The sequence below is a fragment of the Clytia hemisphaerica genome, unplaced genomic scaffold (genome assembly GCF_902728285.1).
Source record: "Clytia hemisphaerica strain Z4C2 unplaced genomic scaffold, Clytia hemisphaerica genome assembly, whole genome shotgun sequence".
In the NCBI taxonomy this organism is placed as follows: Eukaryota; Metazoa; Cnidaria; class Hydrozoa; order Leptothecata; family Clytiidae; genus Clytia; species Clytia hemisphaerica.
In genome coordinates this window covers 295,738-322,937 of record NW_027103596.1, presented here as the reverse complement: position 1 = coordinate 322,937, position 27,200 = coordinate 295,738, and the positions used below count along the sequence as shown (strand labels likewise).

Genomic DNA, 27,200 nt, shown 5'->3' with positions numbered 1-27,200 from the left:
TCGAAAAAAATCTATAAAAAACTGAAACATATGGTATACGCTTTTTTTTATATAAGAATACACTTTATAAGAATTTCCATGATGAAAATGACCAAAAAAATTAAGAATGTTGTAAGATTATCACCATCATGGAAGAAGGCAACTGAATCTAAGAATTTTACAGAGAAATTTTAACTGTAAATTGACACTTTTCACCCAGTAAGGCTCAAAATGTTCACAAATATGCCATTTTTTGCTTCAGGTGTGTATTTCTTGTTAAATTTTGGTTGAACTTCGACCCTAACCTAAGAAAATACCCTACGAATATTTTAGGATGATTTCCCAAAAAAAGCTAAGAATATCCATGATGAAATGAAAAAACACCATTCTTATAAAAAAAAAGCGTGTAATATTAAACTGTAGAGAGCTTTTAGTAAACTTTTTTTTAATCCTACAGCATAGCGTCCAGTATATAATCTTGCGTGTATGAATGATCGGCAATGTCCTGTTTTTGTTTTTTTATTTTAACAGTAAAAGCACTCTTTATACTCTAATAGGAAATTTGTGTACGTTTTTTGCTTCTACTTAGGATAAATAACTAAATTTCAAGGCTCCCACTCACTCACTCGCGTATTCTTTATATCTTCAGACAATCAAAATACTGGGCAAAATCCCACGGTCTAACACTCACTTATCGACAGTTTATACATTTTCTTGGGAAACCAGTCTCATCTTGATTTTTTTCTTCATCTTTTATCACAGCTAAGTTAGATAGGTTGTATGTATGCTAAAGTCTCAATATTGGCAGCATCTCAATAATTAGTGTTTAAATTCTAATTTGAATTCTAACTCAATACATGAGTTCAGAAAAACCCAATATATGCATAGATTAAAAACATTTAAAATTCTCAGAATTCTTAGTATTGCGATCATGATTATAGTTAGAATTATAATGTATTCTTTTACGTATAAATATCACAAAAATATATTTCCGCATAATACGAATTGTTAATATGAACCTAATCAAGATCAAAAATAAAAACATTTTCAACCAATGAGTGTTAAAGTTCTCTTGTTTCCAGTCTTGTTGCTTTCGTTATCAAGCCAATCTTTGATTTGATTGGCAACATGTGTATTCGAAGTACTATTTGAATGGCGATTGATATTATTTTTGATTTTCTCCATTACTAACATATTGCTTCGTGAACCTTTTGCACCTATAGGATGGTCTTCAAGGAATTTTTCGACCTGGAAACAAAAAAAAAAGTTGGAAACGTTAATATTTTTTCCAGTAATCCACTTCTTAACCCTTTAAGTGGCAATGACGAGTATATTGGTCACGGGCTTTATAGGAGGGCAAAGCCCTCCTGTAATTTCCAGTTTGAATTAGAAATCGTCATTTTTGGTCTAACTCGTAGGAATTGGATTGGGCTTCACTGACTGTTTTAATTTCCCTTACCTATACCCTCCCTCCCCTTCCCTTAGCCGCCACCCACCCTGCCTTTCCTAAATCGGGCGTCACCAAAGGTGCCTAAAAGAAAGAAGAGACTCTAAGCTATCCAAAGAGCTATGAACAAAGCTTCTACCTCTTTCTAGATCTGGAGATAAAGCCTTTCAAGTTTGAACTAGAGATTTTCTTTAAAAAACTTAGAAAAGAATGATCGTGGCACTTAAAGAGTTAAAAACAATTCAATGTAGTTGAAGTCATTTTCGGGTCGGGATGACATTTGCGACTTGACAAAACTTAGGATTTCGAAGAAAAAAAACATTAGCAATACTTACTTTTTTAGTAATTTAGAGAAAATATGCTTGAAAGCTGACTGCTGACTTGGTGTTATTAGAGAAAAAAAAGCGAAAAAATGGGAAAGTTTGATTGTTGCGGCTTTATTTTTTTGTATTTTCCAATGTTTTTATGGTAATTTTTAGCCTTATCCAGCGTGGAGCGCTCATTTAGATTATGGCTTAAGGTAATTCGGTTCCGAGAACTTCTAGAGAACATCAATGTTCCAGAAATAAATGTTACTCGCCGCAGATTAGGAAACAGAAAGACAAAGAATGGCCGTCCTCTTAAAGTCACCCTCCAAAGTCAGCATGACAAAGACCTTATCATGAAGAATTTACATATCACGGAAGATTCCACAATTAACGAACGGAAAAAAATAAAGGAGATGCACGAACAGGCAAAGAAACTTAACAAAGACAAAAACAATATATAAAGACTTCGACTGGCGCGTAAGAGGAAGCATCGTTAAAAAATTACAAAACCGAACAAAAATATCTTCAAATTATAAACCAAAATGCTCTACAGAAGAAATCGTCAGCGATTGGGCATTAACAGATGATGATGAATGATTCATTTTGTAAATAGGAAGTCGAACTCTATTAGCTTTAAAGCTAGCACAGATTTGTACACTTTAATTGACTTTAAAGATTACATTAACATTAACATTACCTTAACCTGATAAAAGTGACAAAACTATATGCAGTACAAATTCAACATATTCCTTTATTACACCTTGCTCCCTGGCTCTTCAACAAAAACACAGTCAACAAGAAGCTAATGGTATAATCGACGTAGATAAGACCAAAATTTTCCTATACCCCTGACCGTGACCAATTATATACACTACACATGATTTGTATTTCTATTAACGAGTAACGTATCAGAAACGACCGCACATAATCAAAAGATCTTTGAGTCTAACACGGGGCAGCCTCCAAAATTAAGATACGACTTCCGCCCACATTTTGTAATAATGTTATGCGCAGATATGTAATTATTTTGACTCATTTCGCCTTTTCATTAATGTGAGTACAAATATGTTAACTTAGAGATGGTAAAAACGGGTCAATGTTAGTTCAAATACTTAAGAATATAAGTTTTATAATTGCTATTATATCATACCTCCTTACAGCTACTTGTTTTAATTTTATTATCTAATGGGGCGTTTATTGAAAGTGTTTCCACAAAGGAGGGGCGTTTATTATTCTATCGAGAGTTATTGATTTGATTCTTATAAAGTAGTTGCTTATGAGAAAAATGAATACAGTTGACGCTCTCTAATTCGATCTTCAAGGGGAATTGGATTCTCATTGAATAAGGGAGCGTATCAAACAAGGGAGCATTGTTTATGAGAGTTCCTTGTTGACGGGGGCTTAAAAATTCATCAAATAAGGGAGCCTATCGAATAGTTTAAACGTCGAATTAGAGAGCGTCAACTGTATGCCCATATTATGCGCTATCCTTTGTAAGAACTAAATACTGAAAGGTATATTACCGTCTATCAAGAGCTATTGATTTGCTCATAAGAAAAATGCACCGGTGGAACATCTTATCACAGTGAGGATGAAAATTTCCATCGAAATCCCGATGGGGTTAGAAATTCTTTTGTTCTCATGTCAAAAAAAGACAGTGGGAATATTTTTGGGGATGAGGTTTTGGTCAAACTTTCCAGTGGGGCTTGGGTCCCAGCGGCTCTGTGACACAGGGGTGTTCTATTTTGTAAACAGAAAAATACATATTTGCGCAGCTTAAATTTACATATCTGCCCAGAAATTACATATCTCCAGTATAACAAATGTCTATAAAACATGTCTGATAATGCAAAAACTTACCGTTTTGTACATGTCTTGTGTAGTAAAGCCACCTGCAACCTCACCAAAAAGTTGTCCCATTTGGTAGCCTCCTCCATACCTATACCAAAAGTATTTTTCTAATTAAGTTTGAAGGCTTTTCAGTTTTAAGTCTTTTGACTTTATAAAGTTATGAGGAAAGTTCAAATCCCATCTCAATTGCTTCAAGTTTTAAAATTGGGAATGATTGCCTATATAGTTCATGAATCAATCAAATTGTTAGATAAGAATATTTCATTGTGAATTAATAAAAAATTTCCCATCTAATAAAATATGATGATAATGAGACGTTTGATAATAACCGATCAGCCCTTGTTTTGGGGTAGCTTTGATCGTAAAATAACAAATTAAATTGGCCTCGCCTAACACAAAAAAAAGTTACAAACCTTTTATGAAAAACGTCATAATTTTTTATGAAGAAATCCCAGACTTCTTTACGGAAGCCGTTTTTTACGAGAGATGCAAGCAATGAGATGGAATCTTGTACGCGTGTAATGGAAGTATTCAAAGATTTCTCTAATGTCCTAAAAAATAAAAATAAATGGCTGTTATGGTATTATTGCAATGAAATTATACCCAGGTTAGTAGGTCTTCAAGCTGAAAGGTATGTCCGAACTAGAAATCAAATTCCAGCCATTCCAGAAAAAACTCTTTGATGCTTTTTCCTTCAAATTTTGGTAAATTTTTCAATGCATTCTGGTTCAAACTGTTTGTTATCTTTTGAGAGAGAAACTAATGTTTTTTGCAACATTTGCGAGAGAGCTTGTTTTCGAGACTTTCGAAATCTGAAAGGGTAGTTTCCCTATCCTCTTTATTCTTAGTGTTCGCTATGTAGAAGCTTACTGCACTCTTGGTAAAATTTTGGGAACAAACTGAAAAAAAGGTTAAAGGTTTTGTTTTTAAATAAGAGTGATATTGTTTGCTTACTCGTCAATTTTAATTTAAAGCTTTTTTAAATTGAATTGACACGGATGTGGAGCAAGATTGGTCAGTAAGAGGAAAAGAAAAACGTTTTTTGTTTATATAAGCATAATATAACAATAGGCAGACACTGTCCTGATATGAAATATGTGTCTGATATGACACGGGAACACTTATGTAAAACTAAAAACCTTTAAGTGTTACGAATAGTTATAAGATGGTTGAAAAAAGGATACAAAAAAAATCGGACATGTTGACTTTCTCAGCTCAACCTTTATTTTTTTTCCTTTAGCGGTTTTGAGTTGTGGTTACGTGTATTCTCTTTACGCCAAGCCCACGTAGAATATCTTATTGTATTGTACTGATGGGGAGGAAATGTAATTCTAAGTTGATAATGGCAAAAAAGAACTTAATTGTTGAATTTTTATGATACCTTAACAGCCCCTTTTTTACATACGCATATTCCCGAAATATTTTGAGTTTTAAGCGTTGGCCTTGAAAATTACTTCCCTTTTACATCTTCTTTTTCACTCATCAAGTTTTTTTGAGTTGGGCATTGCTGACTTCGAAAATGTAATGAATAAATAGAATTTTGTTTATTACATATTATAATAATAAAAAATAAAAGATGCTTCTTACTGGTTAATCTGTGAACGGAATTGTGGGATGGATCGCATTAGTATTCGCCGATCACTATCCAAAGGTGATTCCTTGAATAATTTCCACAAATAACTTAAATGATCGGTACTGTTTGGATTGAAACCATACATCAAAGCCAATGCTCGATTCTCCGGTGAAATATCATCTGAGCTAAAATGAAAATGGAATATTTTCAAGCCTTTTATTAACTGCAGTTTAGACACATCTTCTTCTCATAGACTCGGTGTTTATCCCTTCCTACTGGAAAAATTGGCCAAAAATCGTCCCCATAGAAAAACTTTTTCTCCAATTTGTGTTCCCACTGAAAATGATCAAGCAAACAAATCTTCACTGCAAAAATGTTATAATTTTTTACATCCCAACTTAATTTTCTGATTTCAAAATAATGGAATTCAAATTTCCAGTCATTAAAACTTGGAATATCCCCATCATCGCGTTTAAGTTCGTTTGTTTTACCCCCACTGACTGAAAAAATTCCACCGGGTCTGTAGGAGATTTTAGGTTATTTTCTAGTCTACAATTCTTAGAGTTGTTTTCGAAACCAAAACGTTTGAACATTTTTCTGTGTTAGCTTACACTCGAATGTTCCTTAAATTCGCTGAAATACAGCTTATTCTGGCGATATCATTTTTATTTTTGATATCACAGTGAAGTTTTATGACTTGAACCTCTATAACTCGAATGTCTCTTTTAACAGGATTAAGTTGTTTTGTTCTTAATATATTCCTATTGCAATTCCCTATAACTCAAAATTCTGGAATTGAAGCAAATTTAGCAGACAGATAGTCCGGCAAAGATTTTTCCTCAGCATATGGAATAGACTATAGAGATTACCATGAACACCACAACTTAGATTTCTCAGAAAACTCTTTTTTCCCGTTTTCAACTAGAAGGACATCTGATATAAGTAGGATTATTGTCATTTTATAGCGAAAGGGACCCTCAGAGAGATCGTCAAGATGGTCTTCTAAATATAAATCCAAAGATAAAAACAGAAAATGCTCTTTCTGACTCAGAAAAAACAAAATTATTAGTTACCAGACTGACAAAGGAAGCTCCACTTAAAGTAGTTCATGATCGGGAAGGGATAGGGATACCCTGGTCAAAATTATTGATGAGATTATGGAAGAACTTTCAAGATCTTCGTAAGATCTTGGCAAGATTCTTGGAAGATTTAATAAGATCTTGTAAGAATCTTGCCAAAGTCTGACATATCACAAGATCTTACAGGATCTTATCAAATCTTACAAGATCTTTGCAAGAATTTTGACCAGGGTAGCGGGATTGAGGTTTGTTACTGATAGAGTTATTGTGCACAGACCCTTTAGAATTTAGAGAAAGTTAACACGAGATAAAATCTGAATTTTCTTTACTTTTGAGACCCTTATCAGGACTATTTACAGTACCCTACTAGACTAAACTTTGAGAGGGGGATCGATGATATGGGGTCATAAAAATAATGGAAGAGAGTGGATATTCGGTCCTTATTTTTTCTCTTTTGAGGCTGCGCACTTTTTTTATGAGAACAAAGTATATGAGAAAGTAAAACGCCTTCATGTCCAAAAATTTAGGAAAATTCTTAGAACATCTCTAAAGGCTTATTTTCAGAGCATGAAATTTCTTAGACCAAAACACTCACAAAATGCTGAAGATAAGAGACTTTAAATATACAAAAAAAGTTAACAACATCCGAAGGTTTATAAACTCTTTGACATTAGGCTTTTCCAGAAAAAAACCGTATACCCCCTGTTGAGGAGGTCCATCATTTTGTGGCTGGTAATGCTGCAACCTCCTGGAATTTTAGTAGGATTTAAAAGGCTACCCCCATGGAATTCCAGTTATTTTTGACAGATTTTTGTATCTCCCTATGGAATTCCGCCACATATCAAACAATACCCCCTTGGAACGGAAATGGACCTCCTCAACAGGGGGTATACGGTTTTTTTCTGGAAAAGCCCATTCTTATAAAAGTTGTGTATCAGTTTCTTAATGTTGGGTATCTTTCTCAATGAAGTATAAGCCCGAAGGGCTAGAATCGAATCTCCTTGGTATGATTTAGCTTACCAAATCCTACCAAAGTTGCGCAGCATAGCACGGTCCCCCTGATTTTTACACAAATGACAGATCGAGACAAAAATTTACACCTAAATTTCGAAAAAGATATCACTCGAAAACAAAGGAATCGCTAGATTCAATTTGGCGTCAAAAATACGGCGCATATTTCAAGGCTTCCCTTTTTCTTGCCTGAGAAAGGTTAAAGATTCGATTCTAGCCTTTCGGCTCATACTTCATTGATCTTTCCTTATACTGACATATAGTTATAAGATAGACAGTACACACTTGTTGTTTTGCTACATACAATATTAATTAGACCTTCACTGTTTTGAGTTTCATGTAAATGTCTCTTGAAGTTATATAATTTTTGACCCGATGTAAAAACAGGATCCAAAGTAATGCAAAAAAATCCCTTTTATCAGATTTTTTCTCGTTGAAAAAGAGATTTTGCACTTTTGAAAACCCACAACCATTTGTTGCGTTTTTCCGTCGGTAATCGGTTTAGAGGGGAAAAAAAACTCTTACTTTTTTGAATAATTAAGTTAGGACACTTTGCGTTTCTTATTGATCCAGTTAAAACTTCATGAACTTATCAAAGGAAGCTAAGAAAAAAATTTTCCTTCCCATCCTCCACTCTGAGCTTCTATTCTTTGACACTTTCTTTGTATTGCTAAGTTTTGAAATTTTTTGATGCATTTCCCAAAATTTTGAAACTTTTGCCGCTGATGGGATTCGAACCCCCCACATCCAAAGCGCCAATGACTCGATCGCCAGCGCCTTAACCACTCGGCCATCGAGACCCAACTGTTGATAGGAGTTGAAAGTTGCTTATAAACATGGTATTTACTCTAAACTCTACCCGGGGGCTAAAACCCTAACCAGGGGTTAACTCCCATCCCCAACCCTAGCCCTAACCCTACCTGACCCTACCTGAAACAACCCTTCCCTAACCGGGAAATTTAACTCTATTACACCAATTCATTCCAAAACATAATTCAAACATCGCACGGGTAGGCGGGGCAAAAATTCTAGATGGGCGGTTGGTTTAGCCTGGACTTGTTAATTTATTGCGCGCACAGGCCCCGACAAAGATAAATTCTTTTCGATCAGTTGATTTTTAAAGGTCCATTCTGCTGCGCGCTGGACCAATTAGAATGTCTTAATTATACCAATACACTCTTATTTTTTTTATAAGCCTAACGTTTACTTAGGCTCAAATTCAGCAAGAAAAAACTTCCAAGCTGAAATCCAAAAAAAAGTTTGTGCAGCTTTTCTAAAACGCTGACCTTTTTAGGGTTGCTTTTAAAGTTGTTTGAGGTTTCTTGGAGCAAAGATTTTCGCCTGCAGCGCTAAATTTCAAAGAAAACTTTCATTCTTTGAGCGAAATCAATGTTCCGACTTAAAAATACAAAATATTCTTGAACCCAAAGAAAATCAACAAGTCGAAGTCTAAGCATATAAATAAGCATAAATTAAGGCTGAAAATTTTGATTTTGCTAAGCATATTGAGCCTTGACCCGATTTTACCATATGCTTATAAAAAAAAGAATGTAAGGGATGGAAAAGAGTTCTGTGGATCAAACCAGGATTGGCCATACGCTAAAAACGTATGTGACTAAAATCAAGGCTTCTAAAATCCGTCGATGTAAGATCCAATCCCTGCAGTGCAGAGACATTAAAAATCTAGCCTGAGAGCTGCATATACATGGGAGGGCACTCACCTTCAATTTTCCCTCTATTTCGCTCCTCGGCCGGGGGTTTCAAATTTTTATTGTTTCCAGCTAGGGACTTTAGTGCTATTCTCCTTTAATAATGATGAGAATTCTGTGTCGCGGGTATTTTCCTTACTGACACGACTTATTAGCTGGGTGATATTAAAATAAAAAATAAAACAACCAGTGCGGCATTGCTGAAATTCAAACGGCTTTATTTCTAAATTTTGGAAGTCGTGCGAAAAAATTTTTCAGTATCTCTAAATTGGTACGATCGGTATCGGAAAGAAACCTGTTTTTAAATCGAAATCTCGATAGTGAGAAATTTTTTTCTTCTAAATTTAGGGTGAAAGTGAAAAGAAAAATCAGTATTTGAGCTAAAATATTATTATCCTGATATTCAGAAATCACTTCAAAATTCTTTGATATTTTTTTGGAAATCAGAACTTTCGCACACCCCTAAAAATGTCATTCTTAAGCCCCATACTTTGAAAATAATATTCTTATACTATAGAGAAGTTCAAACATCCCTTTGTCTAATTCACGTGTACCAAGTGTAGATTTTTTCTATCAATTTAGGCAAATGTGTCAAATTTTTCCTTTCCACCTATACCGTGAAAAGCACAGGTCGAAATCATATATCGACGCTGTGCCAACGAATCGAGATTCTATTCAGTGCGCAATCAACGAAGACAAAAGTAACCATGACGACCATCCAAGATCTTGGATGAAGTTCGAAGTTGATATTTTTATTCCCGTCGTTGAAAACACAACTAAAAAATATCATCAATGCTTTTTAAAAAGAGTCAGTGATAGAGAATCCTAACATAAAGTCTGTCTATTATTTCGATTCAATTAAAAGTGACATTTCCATAATTAATAGTTTAGTAATTACTGTTATACATTTGGGGATCATGTGAAAGATTTCTTTCGAAAGAAACTCATTTAAATTCACACTTGGAGGTTTCTGGGAGATTTCGTAAATAGTAAACTGCATACTGATACAGTCTGCTAGACATTAATAAGGTAATATTTACTCTTCATCTTTGATTCTTTCTACAGTGATTAGATTGACACATGCGCGATAAAAATTTTATTATTGGGCTTCAGAGGTTAATAAATTTTTGAAAACTTAACCTCTGATACTCAGGGTATTCCACCTACGCAACGAAAAGAAAACTTGACACTTTTACTAGCCATTTAGTGCTAGATTTTTTCTTGGGTAGGCTCTAGGCTTTAGACCTGTCGAAATTGACGGAATGAAGGAATTGGTTATATCCTGAAACCCCCCTCCCATAAAAAAAACTTTGCTCGGTTGGATTTCTATCTCGAACTTTCCTTAATCCAAAGAAAATGGAAGAAATATTAAAGAGCTGAGGGATCCGAGTTAAACTACCCTAAAACTATGTTTATCATAAAGGTTTTCCTAGCTTTCTTTACCTAAATATGATGATTTTTGGGAAATTACAAAAAAAACTTGTGCTATATTCTAAGATATTTTTTTCTGTAGGAGCAAATTTTTGTCCCTTGGGTCGTTAGTAGTCGGAGACAGGCCAAATTCTAGATAGGTAGGTTAGCGTCCACCAGAGACCAAAAAAAGCACTTTTTCTGTTGTTTTTTTTTTCACCATTTCTTTTAATAATTAAAGAGGGCAGCGTCCGATAACCGGATGCTAAAAAGGCATCATGAAAAAATGGTCTAGAAGGAACTCTACTTTTAGTGGTTTAAGCGTGTAGCTTCGTCAGATGGTAATTTTGCGTTGGCTGGTGAAACTAAAGAGGCTTTCCGACTCGCACTATATACATTTCGAAAGAATTGGAGGTTTCCTTTTCCTTTTCTTTATCTGTAGGGCTTTATGTGAATGAAATAAACGCAAAATTTAACTTCCAAATCGTACAACTCGTTAGGGGAGGGAGCAGAGAAGACTGAGACAATTTCGTTTTGGTATCAAAATAATTGGCTAACCCATTCATAATCAGTGAAGGGAAAATTAGTCCCCCTACTAGTGATAAACTAACATAAACAAGAAAAGTGTTCCCGGCAAAAAATATCTGTAGGGTGGGATGGTGTTAAAATTTGCTTCTTAACTTGTACGCCTCCATCTTGGGTCTTGGAAGTGTTTTTAGAGCCAGTATTGTATGTAACCAAAGAAGCGCCAGGTGGGCTACGTCATCGGAAGACTATGTCGACGATTTAAAATCAAACTTTAATTTAAACCATTGTTCATTAAACATTTTACCCTGAGTATCAGAGGTTGAGAATATTTCAACCTCTGAAGACCAATAATAGAAATTTTATCGCGCATGTGTCAATCTAATCACTGTAGAAAAAATCAAAGATGAAGAGCAAATATTACCATATTAATGTCTAGCAGACTGTATCAGTATGCAGTTTACTATTTAAGAATTCCCCTCCAAGTGTAATTGAAATGAATTTCTTTCAAAAGAAATCTTTAACATGATCCCTAAACTATTAATTATGGAAATGTTACTTTAATTGAATCGAAATAGACAGACTTTATGTTAAGATTCTCTATCACTGACTCTTTTTAAAAAGTATTTATGACATTTTTAGTTGTGTTTTCAACGACGGGAATAAAAATATCAACTTTGAACTTCATCATGGTTACTTTTGTCTGCGTTGATTGCGCGCTGAATAGAATCTGGATTGGTCGGCACAGCGTCGATATATGATTTCGACCTGTGCTTTTCACGGTATAAACATTTAGCTTCTAAATCTTACAACTGGGTAGGGGAAGCACAGTAGATTAAGACAATTGTGTTAATTATACACACACCATTTTCACGCATTTTTTCAACCAGTGGAGGTAAAAGAACGGCTGAAACGCAATGGGGATTGATATTCCCATATGTTTTTTAATTCCTGGGATTTGAATTCTTTTATTGTTTTCAAGTCAGAAAACTTAGTGAGAATTAGCAGTGAGGATTATTTTCAGCGGGGACAAAAGCAGAAGTATAATTTTCTCAACTTTGGAAGATAATTTGTCAAAGAAATTTATCCAAGGGGGTTTTATTGGGTCTGTAAGAAGGGGATTTTATCATAGTTATCTGACTCGAAGCTTATATTCTCAAGTTCAAGATTAAAACAGGATGATCTTTAACATCATATATTTAGTTCACTTTAAACGGATGAAATCGAGAACGGTTTTAGAGTCAATATCGCACCCGGTGATAAACTTTAAAGAGATATAAAAATTGAAATAAAAAGTACATGCTCTTTTTCCTTTGAATTCAAACCACATTGAGAAACAATAACACTGTCTTTCCTCTCGTAAGCTTGAAAAGTTATTGCAAACACCATTAATTTTCAAAATAAGTTGTTTTCCGTAACTTTCAATTTATTTTCTCATAATTGAGATTTTCAATGCTTACTACAACATATCTTTCTTCTTCTGAGCGTGTAAAACTCCTAAACAGGCCTGAAAGCATTGAGCTCTATTGTGTAGGCTACTGTTAAAAGTTTTATCTTGATTTTCCACCGAAAATATAACCGGTGATATAATAATTTTATTTCTTAGAAAATGAATTTTTTCGGGAGGGATTTGATAATTACATTTTCAAAAATAATTCCCAAAAATGTTGAAACAAAGATGACACAAAAAATGACATATTGTTAGAATATGAAGACTTTTTATCTTCTAAGAGAGATATTAAAACTCATTCAAAAAAATTAGTTTACCTTGAATTTGTAGACACTAAGGAATTAAACACTTTCCTCGTTTCGTTTTTCACTTCTCCCGATAAATTGAATTTCAATCCGAACGACATGGTATCAAATCTTTGCATTCTGCGATGAAATGATCAATGAAAATAACTCATTAAAATAAGCCAGGGCAATGATTAAATATTTGCCTTTTAAAGTTTTTTTTGTATCTTTTTTTTTGTAAAAGGACTCTGGAATAAGAATTTCCTAAAGAAAAGAGTTCGAAAGAAACTTTTAATCTCCGAATCAAGGAGCGATTGTCAAATATGATTAAAGACCTTTCATCAAAATTCGCAGTTCGAATCTCAAAGTATTCCAATGATACATTCAGTTCATAGATATTGGTTTACCATGGACCACGTGATTAACAATCTAAAGATTGTCTCGGATCAAAGGGTTATCTACCCAGCTGGCACTCAACGTTGTTTCAACTTTTATCTAATGTTCATAACGTCCATATAACGTTAGATGAACGTTGAAACAACGTTGTGTGCCAGTTGGGTATGTATCTACTCCATCTATCCAAAAGAACTGATAACGTAATAACTTGAATGCGTTTTAAAACTATTTGAACGTGAAAATGAAGTAAAACCTTTCAAAAGCGGTGAATTGTGAAACATCTGAACGATCTCGAACCATTTGTGGGATGATAAGATTACTCTGTAGATACCAAATATATTTCTACGAAAAAAGAAGGGTGGGAAAATTGAATCATTTAACTGAAGGATTGGAATTTTTTGTGAGCCGATATATTTTTACTAAAGTTTGCACCGTTCATAAAACATAACACATTTACAACAATATTGTTGTGATGGAGGGGAGTCAAGGAGAGTATGATGTTTTAATTTTATCAATCAACTTGTTAGCGATGCATCTTTTCAGCCAGAAGGAATCCGTATTTCAAATTTACGAATTTCATTTGATTTTATAAAATTATTTATCATAAATGGAATAGGGGTTAGGGACAAAACATTCGCACCAAAATCAGCTGTCAATCGTATACATAAACATATTCAAGTAAAAAAGATAGCGTTGATTTGAATGTTTTGGCTGAAGAACCATAGATGACCTGTTATGAAATTACACCATATAGACCACACTTTCAGTGAACAATTATTGCCACCGCAGGGAGCCTAAAGTGACCAAGGGTCACATTCATAGCTTCACGGTTGGCTTATACCGGTTGGCTGTAAATCAATCCCTTGACACATTTGTTAGCATTTGAAGACGAAATTTTGTCACAGATCAGATGAGAAGTCAAATATTACTGTAGGGCTAATACCATTTCTTTTGAAAGCAAATTCAACTGTATTTGTTCGTTTTGCTACGGTGGCACTTTAATGAAAGTTATGGCTAGTTTAATTACTCCCTGGCAATTTAATATGTGTTTCACACTTGGGAACTTAAAATTCATCTTACCATGTATTTCAATTTCAATTTTTTATCTTGTACCAGGGTTGAGAGACATTCAGCTCTAGATCGTAACATACTGAATGGTATAAAATCAACTTCTTTACTCATATATTTCACCAAATCCAAGACTAAAATTGATTCGATCATTTTTTCACATCCCAACTTGAATACGTCATGTATAAGACCAGCTCTATCGTTGGCTGAAAACACCTACAAACAATAACGATGTTTCAACATTAAATAATTTGTTACCTGAAAAAGTAAGAGTCCGTCCTAAATCTACAGGAGAGTTTGAAAATAATTGAACGTGAGTTTTACTTGTAGCCGATCGAGACGTATCGAATCATCCCTTTGAACCCTAAAATCTACCCCTGGATTTTTCAGATTTACCCAATGGAAATATTGCGGTCATATTTTCCGGACACGGTTTCTTTTTAAGAGTTCCAATTCTCAAGGGAGGGGTGTTTTCCACCAACCTTGCATAAGTTACCAAAGATTATGTTATGCTAATTTAAAGATTTTGGGATTTTACAGGCTTTTAGCTGGATTTAATGACATGCCTGCACAAAAACGTCACAAAACCTAATCTAAATAGGAAGCATAGGTGTATGATTGTAAAAATTGGCATATATGTTGCTAATAAGACTATACTAAAACTCTAAAAAGTCAAAAGGTTTCAGAGTGCTGAAATATACATAAATATCCTTTTCCAGAAAAACAATTCCGATTTCCTTAACTTTTATTGTTGAACTAATCCACAGGAAGACCGCAAGTGCAGAGGCTACGTCAAGAGGGGATAATCGGATGAGTAAAAAAATTTTACAGCTGGTCGTTGAAATTTTTACGGTAACAAAGGTAACTAAATTAGGTCATTTCTTAATTTTTGGTCAATTTATTAACCTTTTTTCTGTTAAACTTCGAAAACAAGACTGAGGGTATCAACTTAGGACGAATTTGACTATTTCAATCTAAATTGGGGTTGTTGTATGTCATGCCGGGAAAGTTTTGACTTACGGACATGTTAGCTCTCAATTGTTGTATAATTTCATTCCACGTTTGATTATCATAATTAACCATGTAATAACCGTTGACTTGCATGTTCCCTTTCAACCATTTTGTTGTCTCTGGTACTTCAAGTGTGGTTTCTATAAAGCAAAATAATAGAGCGCTCAAGTAATATGCTTAACTCAAATCCCCTACAGCGTTCGGGAATGTGACAGATATCGTTCTCTAGCGTTGTCCGTCAGGTGCATGTCTTGCGACTCCAGTGGTTATTCCAAAAATCTTGCGGGGGGTACTACCCTTGCCGTCTTCCACAGAGGTTCAAAAGATTTCTTTCAACGTGGGACGCCTTTTCCGAATAATTTGAGAAAAAATTGACCCTGACTGGGACTGAAATTCAGAAATTTTCTTAAAATTTTCCACTTTTTTCCAAATTTGCCCAAAAAGTACTCTACGAGGGACTATTTTTTCTATTTTGTCGAGTTTGCAAATTTACCTAGGACTTGTGAAACTTAAAAAAGGTACCCTGACCAGCGGCACATCCCGGATTCTTTTTTACCCAAGTACTCCTCCCCAGAGACTGAAAGTTCTTTTGCAGGTATTCTTTGGACGACCTCTTTAGTATTTGTCTATAGGTGCCCAAGGGCTGTTTTTTTCAGCTTGTTTTTATACTTGGAATCGAAGGGACGTGGCCAGTAAAGCCTATTTCACCCTTCAAGCTGTTTTTGTTTTTAAGTGGGATAAAATTTCTAAACGATTTAAACGACTTTTCTACTTTTCTTATGACCTACGCTGATGAACATAGATCATTTTGAGGAATCTTTTTGCATTTCTAACACCCCTGTCTCAGTAACCCGGTGGCCTGATTTCAGTACATGATTTTTTTCAGTACATGGTTTCAGTACATGATTTTTTCCTACGTCACTGCAGTAATCAAATTTTTATTGCACTCATTTGTAATCATCCTAAATGGCTTGGGAATTCAAGAACTGTTTTTTATTGTCGCTGTCTTTATTCAATTTATATCTCAATTCACAAATGAGTGCAATAAAAATTTGATTACTGCAGTGACGTAGGAAAAAATCATGTACTGAAACCATGTACTGAAAAAAATCATGTACTGAAATCAGGCCAACGGGGCACTGAGACAGGGGTGTTTTCTACCACTATTGATTTGGAAAGCCAACAAACACATTTCTTTTAAAAGATCTTCAAAATTTTACAATCCTTCGAATGTTCTTATTTTGTAAGTATTTTGTTCATTTTTCAAAAAAATCGGTTGTTTTTGCTCAGTCCAAAAGGCTGTTCATTATCAAAAATTTGTCAAATCAAATTCTATTTTTAGCCTAATAAGGCTAATTACAAGAAAAGGAAAAAAAAATTGATAAAAAGAAAAAAACTCTCCACTCTAGGTGTGGTTTACTAATCCTTATTATTTTGACCATCTTTTGGTTGTAATAAAAAATATTCTTGCCCAGGACAAGAAAAACAAACATTATTTTTGATGTGAAAATTTTAATCCAGGTCGGTGTTTTTTGAGTCGCTCACGCCAGGGGAGTCACTAGCCTATTTTATAGGATTCGTGAATCTGTTACATGTTTTTCCTATTCAATTTAGAGGAAAAATGTAGAAATCTGTGCAGGCTTCCCTTTGAGAAAAACTATTTTAAAAAAATATTTTATCATTATTCATTTGGCTTGGGAATTCAAAAAGTCTTTTCTATGTTGCCTTTGTAATACTCGATAACCTCAGTTCGCGAGAGTGTCCAACAATAAAAAATTAATTTTTGCAGTGACGTAGAAAAAAAACCATGTACTAAAAATACGAATTCTATGAAATAAGGCAATATATTTTTTGAAATCACGATTCATCCTTTTGAGAACTTTCTGGGAAATATCATTCCGAAATAGGGGGTTAAAATCGACATTTCTTTCAGCCGTGCCACAAATCCTATAAAATAGGCTAATGGCTCCCCTGAAATTTTGGCTAATATTTTTCCAGTGGGAAGGGGGTCCCACTGGGTCTGTGAGGGATAAAAAGCTTTTTAAGAAGATATTTTGAAATTTCGAATGGAAAATCTACCTTTTTCGTTAAACCAAAGCAACTTTTCACTGTTATCTTCGTCAGTGATGTATGTAAATGGTATAGACCAAATAGTATCGTCTGTTCCATTTCCTTGGCTATGTTGTTTTGAGCCATGACTCTTTGTCGCCAGCAAATCATCAGTACTTTTAGATGAATTTTGAAGTGTACCGTTTCCACTGCCCTCCATCCTTGATTCCATATTCCGAGCTATCTTGGCTGAAGTACTGTTACTATAAGGAACTGAAGTTGTGTTTTTGCCACCGACCGACAAATTTCCCGACAATTCTCGTTGTTCAATGTCGTTTTTGGCTGCTAGGAAACTTTGCTGTTTCAAGTGGAATGTGGTCTGGTTGAGTCGAGTGACCGTGACTATAGGGAAAGATCGGCGATTGATCCACGAATTCATAATACTGGAAATGTTTAAGTGTGAAGTCTGGAAAGGAAGTTAAATGAAAATTAGAAGACTATTAACGGTATTACTATTTTTTCATAACTTTAGGAAGAGGAGAGGGTTCAGGGGGGAGTATATTGGCAAATTGAGGGTGTCGCCCTTAAGGCAGTAATGGTGATCTGTTAATTCACACATGTACGGATTAAGGTCTCAAAGTTGAACCTTACAATGGAGAGGAAATCTCGAAATTGCCTTAACTCGAACAAATGCGTGGTATGGTAGATATCTTGCATAAAACACTAGATTGAGCAAAGATGGCGCATTATTTTGCTTCACCTGCCGTTGCTAGGGAAATAAAGAGTGTTTTAAGATATCTATGAACTCAACTGTACTAGTGAATGTAATCAAAATCAAACAAAACCATTCAATAAGCACATACCAATGACCAGGATGTTAAGAGATCTTCCGTTTCAGCATTTGAATATCGATATTTTTGTAGATATGCAATGACTCCTTTTTCAAGTTGCTCTCCCATAAACCCTTGCACCATACGTAATAAAGCAGCACCCTGTAACGACATCCGTTTTGATATTAAAAACCTTGATAGCACAGACGACCGGTTAGGGTATCATTAAGATAAATGTAATCGCACCATTAAATTACAAGGTTAGTTAGTTTGGATCGCTGACTATGAAGCTCGAAGGGCTGAAGAGTAATCTATTTTATTGGAAATTAAGTTTTTAATTATTCCCCATCAAACCCAAGTGGTATTAAGACAAACACCAGATTGACAATAAAATCTTTTAAGAAATCTAGAAAAACATATTACGCCAAAACACAAAATAAAGCGCTAGCTCAAATCTTAGGGTTTAAATTATTTTTACCAGAAAAAGTTGAATATTCATCTCTAGCCATTCGGGTTTTAAATTCAATGATCTGGACAAACTCAGTAGACTGGCAGCTATTCGAATAATTTGGTTATTCGAAATAAATTATAATCCCCCTTGGAGCTTTGGAGCTTCGAATAACGGGGAGTCTGCCGTAATTAAAAATGCCAAATCAGTAACCCACGGTACCGTGAAATATGTCTGGGAATGTAATCCCGGGCAAACTTAACATTTCCAAAGTGATTAATAAGAGATATGAACGTTAATGTGGCAACCATCATCATTAAGGATGTGTAGTTCGCATCCATGATGATACTCTTGATTTTTTTTCTAAAACTTATTATATTAGCACTTACTTTATTATACGATATGGCATCGAAAAGTTCGTCGATTTCAGAAGGTTTTTCAGCCTCTTGCATAACAGGATGTGAACTTTTCATGGAATCTAATGACAAAGCACCTTGCCATCCTTGTGGTATCTCTAAGTCGAGCTATTGAAATAATAATCAAAATTTGTAATAAACAATGTCACACATAAGTAGGTATGCAGGGATTACCTAAACTTAGTGGCTTTGAAATAATTCATCGCACCACATAGTAAACGAGACCATAGTTCATATAAAAATCCCCGATTTGGAAACCTTTAGGCTTCTGCTCATCCTCTAGCGAAAAAAGTTTCTTATAGGAAGTATATCTATAGAGGTCTGCGATTCAGACTAGGAAGCCTTATGTTTCTTTTATTTACATTGCTTCTCCCACTTGAATTTGCGTTGAAAAATTAGTTTGTTTTCTCACTTTCTAATCATGTGATTAAATCTTAAACCAATCCCAGGTGGAATATTTGGTAACCTGATCCAAAACTGAGCAAATTGATTTTTATCTTTTGATATTAACAAAGGAAAAAGCTAACAAAAAGTTCAAACAGTAAGTTTCCAGACCAGGGTTTTTTTATACGGACTATAACGAGACTAAAGTAGTTTATTGGGGTCCGCGGTTTTTTTCATCCAATAGACCTTTTCATAAATTACATCATGAGCAACACGCTTACCTTGTTTTCAAAATATTGCTATGGTAATTGATTTTCAGAGGAATTCATTAAGAAGTTCACACTATTCAAAAATTGATACTTGAAGACTCAAGGAAATCCCTGAAATGAGTACCTTAGTAGTGATTCCAAATCGACGCAGTCGTTGCACTCAATATAATTTATGAAAAGGCCTATTTTTAGAAAGTGCTTTTGCAATAAGCTGTTGGAATTCGTTCTCAGATAACCTCAGATAACCATTACGTTATTGTTTTCTGCCCACCGCGATGAAGCTCTAAAGGGCCTATTCCTGAAAATAATCAAAACAATCTGACGAATCTGACAAATATCCTATCCAAAAATCATAAAGACTGCGCTCGTCTGAAAGAACTGTGAATGACAACAAAGTTGTGTGATTGTGTTTATGAATAGGACGCCATATCAGGAAAATTTAGTTTTTGACCTTCCGGCGCACAACAAGATTCTTGTTGTAGAATTTTCCGTGGGAGGACGATTTTCCTCAGATGGTTAATTTTCAAGATATTTTAGAGGTTTACCGTGCCCGTGAATTAATTATGACCAGCTGTTATCAGGTTATTCTCAGAATGATTGACAAAAACTGAGATCACTATTGAATACACTTACAGAATGGAATTGTGGATTTACATGATCAGTACCAAGCAGTTCAACATAATTAGCGAAGCCTTCATTTAGCCAAATATCATTCCACCATTTCATTGTTACCAGGTTTCCAAACCACTGAAAAGAATGAAAAAGCCAAGAATTTACATAGTCAGTCCTGAGTTTAATAGGTCATTTTATAATCGAAAGGTAACATGGGCAATTTGGCTGGTCAATACCAGCAGGTGGCAAAAATTTGGTCATGTACCCCAAAAATAAGTGTTACGTTGAGTTACCTCACAAAATTTGAGCAAAAACGATTAAAAGGAAAAAAATTTAGAGGAGGTCATATTTACGGCTTTTTCAAAATGATACGATGAGTTCATCCATCAATGCTAAAACTTTCAACAAATATCTCTTTCTTAGTTGGGGTGTGTACTGGCGTTTGAAATCAAAGATTGTTTGAAAATTACTAAGTGATGGCATTTGATAAGTTAAAGGCCGGCGTAAAATGACCGATAAGGTAATTGATGATTATTCAAACCTGGTGAGCGAGTTCGTGAGCAATCACTAATGTCACTTGTCGTTTTTGTTCGATTGTCGATAGTTTCTCGTCAAACACGATGTAAGCACTTCTGAAAGAGACTAGGCCCCAGTCTTCCATTGCACCAGCCATGAATTCTGGCACCGCTAATAAATCTAGATTCAAAAATACATTTAACCGTGTTAAGAAAAGTGACGAAAACAAAGATTTTTAAAGAATGGCGCATCGTTTTTAACTATGAGCACAATTGTTTAAGGAGCAATAGCGCCAGCGTTACAGAACAATTTGCGGATTGAACACCAATCCTGCCAATGTTCCGTTCATTTGTTAGAAAGCCACTGGCTGTTGACCCCGTGAAGAAATTGAAAACTGTCTGAAAGTTCTAGATTACTTGGCTATCCATGTGATCCATGTTTAATATCGTTTCTATCCAAAATCCCTAATGGGCTTTTCCATAAAAACCAATGCATCCCCTGTTGACAAGGTCTAACCTTTTGTGAACTACCCTCTTGATATTCCAGGCAATTAAGGATCATACTCCTCTGGAATTCTGAATGTTTACAAGTTTTCGTCAATCATTACCCTATGGAATTCGAATTATTATTGATGGACTTAAATAAACCCCTTTGAGAAATTCCACTCCATTTCAGAACCTACCACATGGAATGGAAATAGACCTCAACATGAATGCATATATTTAAAAAGAAAACCAACAGATATCAAAAGGATTTTACCTAATTTTGGTAGCGGATATGATGTGTTAAAGAATTGCCCATAAAAATGGATGATTTTACTGGCTGCTTCAACAGCGTATGTGATTCTCTCTTGATCTTCATGCCTGGCGTAAACTCGAACCTGCCGATAAAAACAGAAACGATGTTTAAACTTTTAACAATCATAGGTAAACATTGGGGGATTTCCGAGGGTGTCAAATACCAGGAGAGTTGCAATAGTTTAGCTTTATTATAGGATAACTACAACCGATAAAAATTAGGGAGTAAGTATATGACTGGGTAAGCCAAAATTCTATAAAATCAAACGTTCGGATTCAAAGAGGTGATTTCTACGTAAATTGAATGTTTCCTTCAATTATTTCAGCAGAAGTCATGTAACTTAGTCAAACTAGTGTTACGATCATGGTCAAAATCTATTGAGAATTCAACAGTTGGAGAATTAAACTTATGTCCTTGTTTTTCGAAATTTGGAGCTCCATTTTGGGCAATCTCTTAATTTAATTGGATATTTTGATTTGGCGCGGGTTTATAGACTTCCAGGCTATATCCTGAGCCTCATTGGACCGTTCTTGAACTTTTAGATTCCCAGATCCTAAGGTCCTATATCTCATGTTAAAACTCAGAGTTAAAACTCTACCCTTCCAACCTAGGTTAGAGCACTTCCAAATCGATTGCGACTATAAGATTTTGTGGGAATTTCGATTCAGTCAATACACCGTCCTTAAAAGATTAGATACATAATCCGACTAGTTTGGTTAAATTATTATACCGGCGTCTAGTAGTCCTCTTAAATGCTTACCTTGACACCGTTCGGTGTAGATGTTTCAACATACTTGAACTCGTTAACGGAGAAAGCCACCAAGTATGTACTCATCTTAACTGTCGGTTCAAATACCGTCAAATTCTTATTGTCGTGCGACGTTGAACTTTGTTTGACGGGCATGTTTGAGAGTGCCGTTAAATTACTCTCGTGTTCAACGCTGATATGGAATACAGCTTTGTAAAATGGTTCATCGAGACAAGGGAATGCTGACCGAGCATCCGTAGGCTCAAAATGTGTTGATACCATTTTCCTATGAAATTACACAGATATTATCTACAGGTTATTTCTTTAACTCGAACAATCACAATGGATTAAACATTTGTTTTAGCAAGGATTTATTATACCAAGGATTTATTATACACTGGATATACAAGTACCTGATTTTTGCTGATTTCTCATGTTCTAGCTATGTCCGCAGTAATGATATTATTGTTCACTCTCCTTCCCTCATTACATGATTTTTCGACACATTTTAATTGCGTTTTATATCAAAAATCACTCATCCAATTCCCAAAAGAGACTTAAAACTTTCCTATGAGATTCAGATTCTTCCACTTAATTGCTAATCATAAGTCGTTATGACGTTTCAAGCTGTGAGAAAGATGCAAAAGACGTGTTGTGTATAAGAAATTGAATGTTGACACCAGAAATTTTCAAACTTTAACCTCAAAAAAACCACCTTGCCACCACGTGCCTCCAAAGGATTTTCATACCACAGTGGAACCAAGACACTCAAGTCTTATGTATGTTAATTTCAGCTGTTCTGGGGACAGTCTTGGAATGATATTTCCAATTGAAAATTTTGTGTCATTATAAGCATTTTGTCTGAATTTCTTGTCTAATGATGTTTTTCTCACATTAGATTTCACAAATGTATCCAGCTCGAAATGCTAGCCTTACTTTCAAACTTTTTTTTCTGTAAATGTACAAAAAGAAAGAGCTAGAGAACTTTTAAAAAATAAGACTGATAAACATTTTCAAAAATCAGACATCTTCGAGCCGCCATGACAGTTGTCCTTTGCGGACAAAGCTAGAACATCCATTGTTTTCTGAAACAATGAAAATACAATGATCGCTCTCCATCGTTTTTTGAGTTGTTTATCCAGTGTATAATAAATCTTTGATTATACAGGGTGTCCCTAATAAAAGTATCGAGTTTGAACATGCGATTGAGTAAAATAGTTTGTGTGTGTTATCGCTAAAATACAAGAACGTTCTCCACCACATAGGCTCATTACAAAAGGTAGTTACAACGTATAAATTAATCAATAGCCCTTTTACTATTCCCCTGTTGCATAAATGTACGTCTTTAAAAATCAAAATTGATAAAAATTCAAATTCCCTCATTTTACTTTTTTATTGTTCCATACATTCCATTTTTATTATTTTCATAGTTTTACATACGATTCTTTACAAACATGTTTTAATTGTTGCGTTTTTCTCATGATCGTAATTTCGTTGCATTTGTAAACAGGCAGAGTATGTTTTTATTGTTACGTAATGACAAAGAAAAAAGAGGGAGAGCTTAAAATACAATTTTGTGAATACACACTTAAAACTTTCTACTCAATCGCATGTTCAAACTCGATACTTTTATTAGGGACACCCTGTACACTGGATATACAAGTACCTGATTTTTGCTGATTTCTCATGTTCTAGCTATGTCCGCAGTAATGATATTATTGTTCACTCTCCTTCCCTCATTAAATGATTTTTCGACACATTTTAATTGCGTTTTATATCAAAAATCACTCATCCAATTCCCAAAAGAGACTTAAAACTTTCCTATGAGATTCAGATTCTTCCACTTAATTGCTAATCATAAGTCGTTATGACGTTTCAAGCTGTGAGAAAGATGCAAAAGACGTGTTGTGTATAAGAAATTGAATGTTGACACCAGAAATTTTCAAACTTTAACCTCAAAAAAACCACCTTGCCACCACGTGCCTCCAAAGGATTTTCATACCACAGTGGAACCAAGACACTCAAGTCTTATGTATGTTAATTTCAGCTGTTCTGGGGACAGTCTTGGAATGATATTTCCAATTGAAAATTTTGTGTCATTATAAGCATTTTGTCTGAATTTCTTGTCTAATGATGTTTTTCTCACATTAGATTTCACAAATGTATCCAGCTCGAAATGCTAGCCTTACTTTCAAACTTTTTTTTCTGTAAATGTACAAAAAGAAAGAGCTAGAGAACTTTTAAAAAATAAGACTGATAAACATTTTCAAAAATCAGACATCTTCGAGCCGCCATGACAGTTGTCCTTTGCGGACAAAGCTAGAACATCCATTGTTTTCTGAAACAATGAAAATACAATGATCGCTCTCCATCGTTTTTTGAGTTTTTTATCCAGTGTATAATAAATCTTCGGTTTTAGCTCCCTCTCTCTCTCTAAAATCTAACCTGTGGCAACGGACTGTAAGAACTTTATTGTGTATGTCTCAATTATACATTACTGTTTAAAGAATCGAAGATGGAGAGTATATCTATACTAGCGGTCCAAAACGTACGCATATTTTGGATTGTAAAAAAATTGTGCCCGTTAGTATATTCATATTAAGCTTTAGAGACAATTAAGCTGTGATGATGTTTAATAAATTATTAATAGCTTATTGTTCTGATCCCACCCACGGGACCCTACCCATTTGTGTGTATAAATATCTAACCTGGAAAAGATTAAAAATACTTACTTCCTAATGCCGAAGTCTTCATAGTAACTTTTGTAAAGTCCTGCTAAGTTCTTCCCATAATCGACTGTATAGGAAATCTCAACTTCATATTCGCTTTGTTCTTCCAGGCGGCTTTCAAGCTCGACAACAAACATTTCTATGCGTTTAATATAGGTAACTCTTTTTATATTAATAATACTTCGGCCGGAAAATACGGTTATGTTTGTCGGGTGTAGTCTTCGCCCGTGGAATATAATTTTGTCTGTTTGTATTTCGCAGTGAAGTTTAATTTTTGTTTCACCTGTGAAATTATCTCCATTAAGGTCAACATTAAAATGTAGGTCATATTCAATCGGGATGAGGTGACTTGGTAAGCGGGTCTCGTTGTACGGGATATCGTCAACTTTAGAATCTGTAATGTTTTTATAGTTGAATCCGGTATTGTGAGATGAAGAATCTCTTCTAATTCGGAGCTCATCTTCAGTTTTAGTGTCAACTGTGTTAGAATCTGATTCAGATTTCACTAGACTGGATTCTGAATCCAAATTTGATTTATCGGAAGCCTCTACAGATCTTCTGCCACGATGTCTACCATTGGATCGCCGATGGTGCCCCATTTTAATATTGGTATACTCGTTTCCACCTCCAGACTCATTATTACCAAGAATCTCGTCAGACGACATCAAAAGACTGTCATCCGATCGGTGCGCCAAATGTAGACTAGGATAGAAATGCGGTTTAGCTACAAATACCCACGTGGCTAGTAAACTGGTCAACGAGATGAGGATGATAGAACAAATTAAAATTGTCCTTCTTGAAGACTTGTGGTGTGTGAAGTTCGTTTCGACATGACTTTCACGAATCCCTTCAATAGAGAAGATAGGTTTGGTGGAATGCGAATCATCGTCTGCAGCCAATGTCCGATACATTTTGATGGTCGATTTTTTTGTGTTTTTCTCTAATTTTATTTCACCATTTCTTGTAAACGATCTACAGGAAGAAGTATGGTTTATGTCTAAAGAATGCTTCGAACATTGTTTAATAAAACCAAGTACTACAATCTACAATCTATTACACTAGCAGCCCCGATGTTTCACTATAATTCATTAGCTTTATTGAAGACAACGTTTCTTATAATATATTTAGATAACCATCTCAGCAGTCGTCAAAGACGACTTTATCCTCTGGTTCAAAATTATGTAATCGGCTCTCATTGAAATTATAAATCACATTTCGGTAGGGGGATTCGACTATTCGTATTTTGAATAAAACAGGCAGAAAACTATTACTTTTCAATGAAACCATACCCCCTAATAAAAGTACCGCGAGACTTAGAATCGCTAGTGAAAACAAAGACACGACAAAGAAAGACTTCAGACACATACGTCTATTATTATATAGATGCCTTCGATTCATGGGGGCACTGACTTGACGATCGATGGAGACATGCCACAGGATCTCAGAAGGTACATCCTTATTAAATTTGGGACCCCTTCAGATATCTCCAGACCCTAAAAAAGAGACCTGGCACTTTATCCCCCGGGTCAGGGGACTTTGATTTTCTAAGGGAGCTTTTTAAAAACAGCAAACAAGGAATATTCTAAAATCATAAATAAGTTTTAAAGTAATAAAAGATTAAATGAATCAGAAAGGTTTTCAAAGTATGTATTCCAGTATACTCATAAATAAAGAAAATATGGATAAAGAAGTATTTAGAAACTGCTATTCACCAATATTAACCAATATCAATCCCAAGAAATACCAAATAACTCCATATCATTTCTTTAGAGAAATCACTTTCATTTTCGATGAATTCTAATATTAATTGCGACCGAGCTGTTGCAACAAATTGTTTATGTTTAATGCTCAAAATGTGCCGTTTATTGTTACCTATCAAATTTTTGAGCATTGAAAGGAACTATTTGTAATCAGATTTCTTGGCAAGATTCTTTTGTAGATTACCGGCTCTTTGTAAATTTTCCATGCCTCTCAACCACTCAGCATTATGTAATATAGTTTCTCGATCCCGGCAAAACTGTATTTCTACTCATTTCCCAACGGAAAATTTTATCGAATTGACCCACATTGAGTAGTGCTACCATTAAGTAGGGTAAAGATCAAAGATGGGGGGATTTCTTAATCATGAGTTGATTTATAAAGGTGTCCTTGCCATGCATAGCCAATATGTGGTTGGGATAAGGGGTCAATCATTGCTTAAATCCTTCTCAAACTCAAAATTTCCTTTGGCCACTTTCGCTTTCGATCAAAATTGAAATATTCCAAAGGCTAGAGAAAGGTGGAATAGCGCGGCTGAAGAA

The 27,200-nt window shown here is 34.9% G+C and overlaps 1 protein-coding gene across 1 annotated transcript; it reads right to left on the bottom strand.

The window, feature by feature from the left end:
- Positions 1-884: 884 nt before the first annotated feature.
- LOC136801850 (aminopeptidase N-like) lies at positions 885-25,868 on the bottom strand. The gene is made up of 16 exons (XM_067058514.1): positions 24,904-25,868; positions 22,184-22,457; positions 21,385-21,505; positions 20,651-20,805; positions 20,131-20,244; positions 18,818-18,952; positions 18,014-18,142; positions 17,181-17,616; positions 15,111-15,241; positions 14,103-14,306; positions 13,276-13,364; positions 12,660-12,767; positions 5,173-5,343; positions 3,999-4,136; positions 3,595-3,673; positions 885-1,227 (listed from the first exon to the last, which is right to left on the bottom strand). Exons 1-16 carry the CDS (start codon positions 25,809-25,811, stop codon positions 1,027-1,029), a joined length of 3,393 nt encoding a protein of 1,130 aa, XP_066914615.1. The 5' UTR covers positions 25,812-25,868; the 3' UTR covers positions 885-1,026.
- Positions 25,869-27,200: the final 1,332 nt, after the last annotated feature.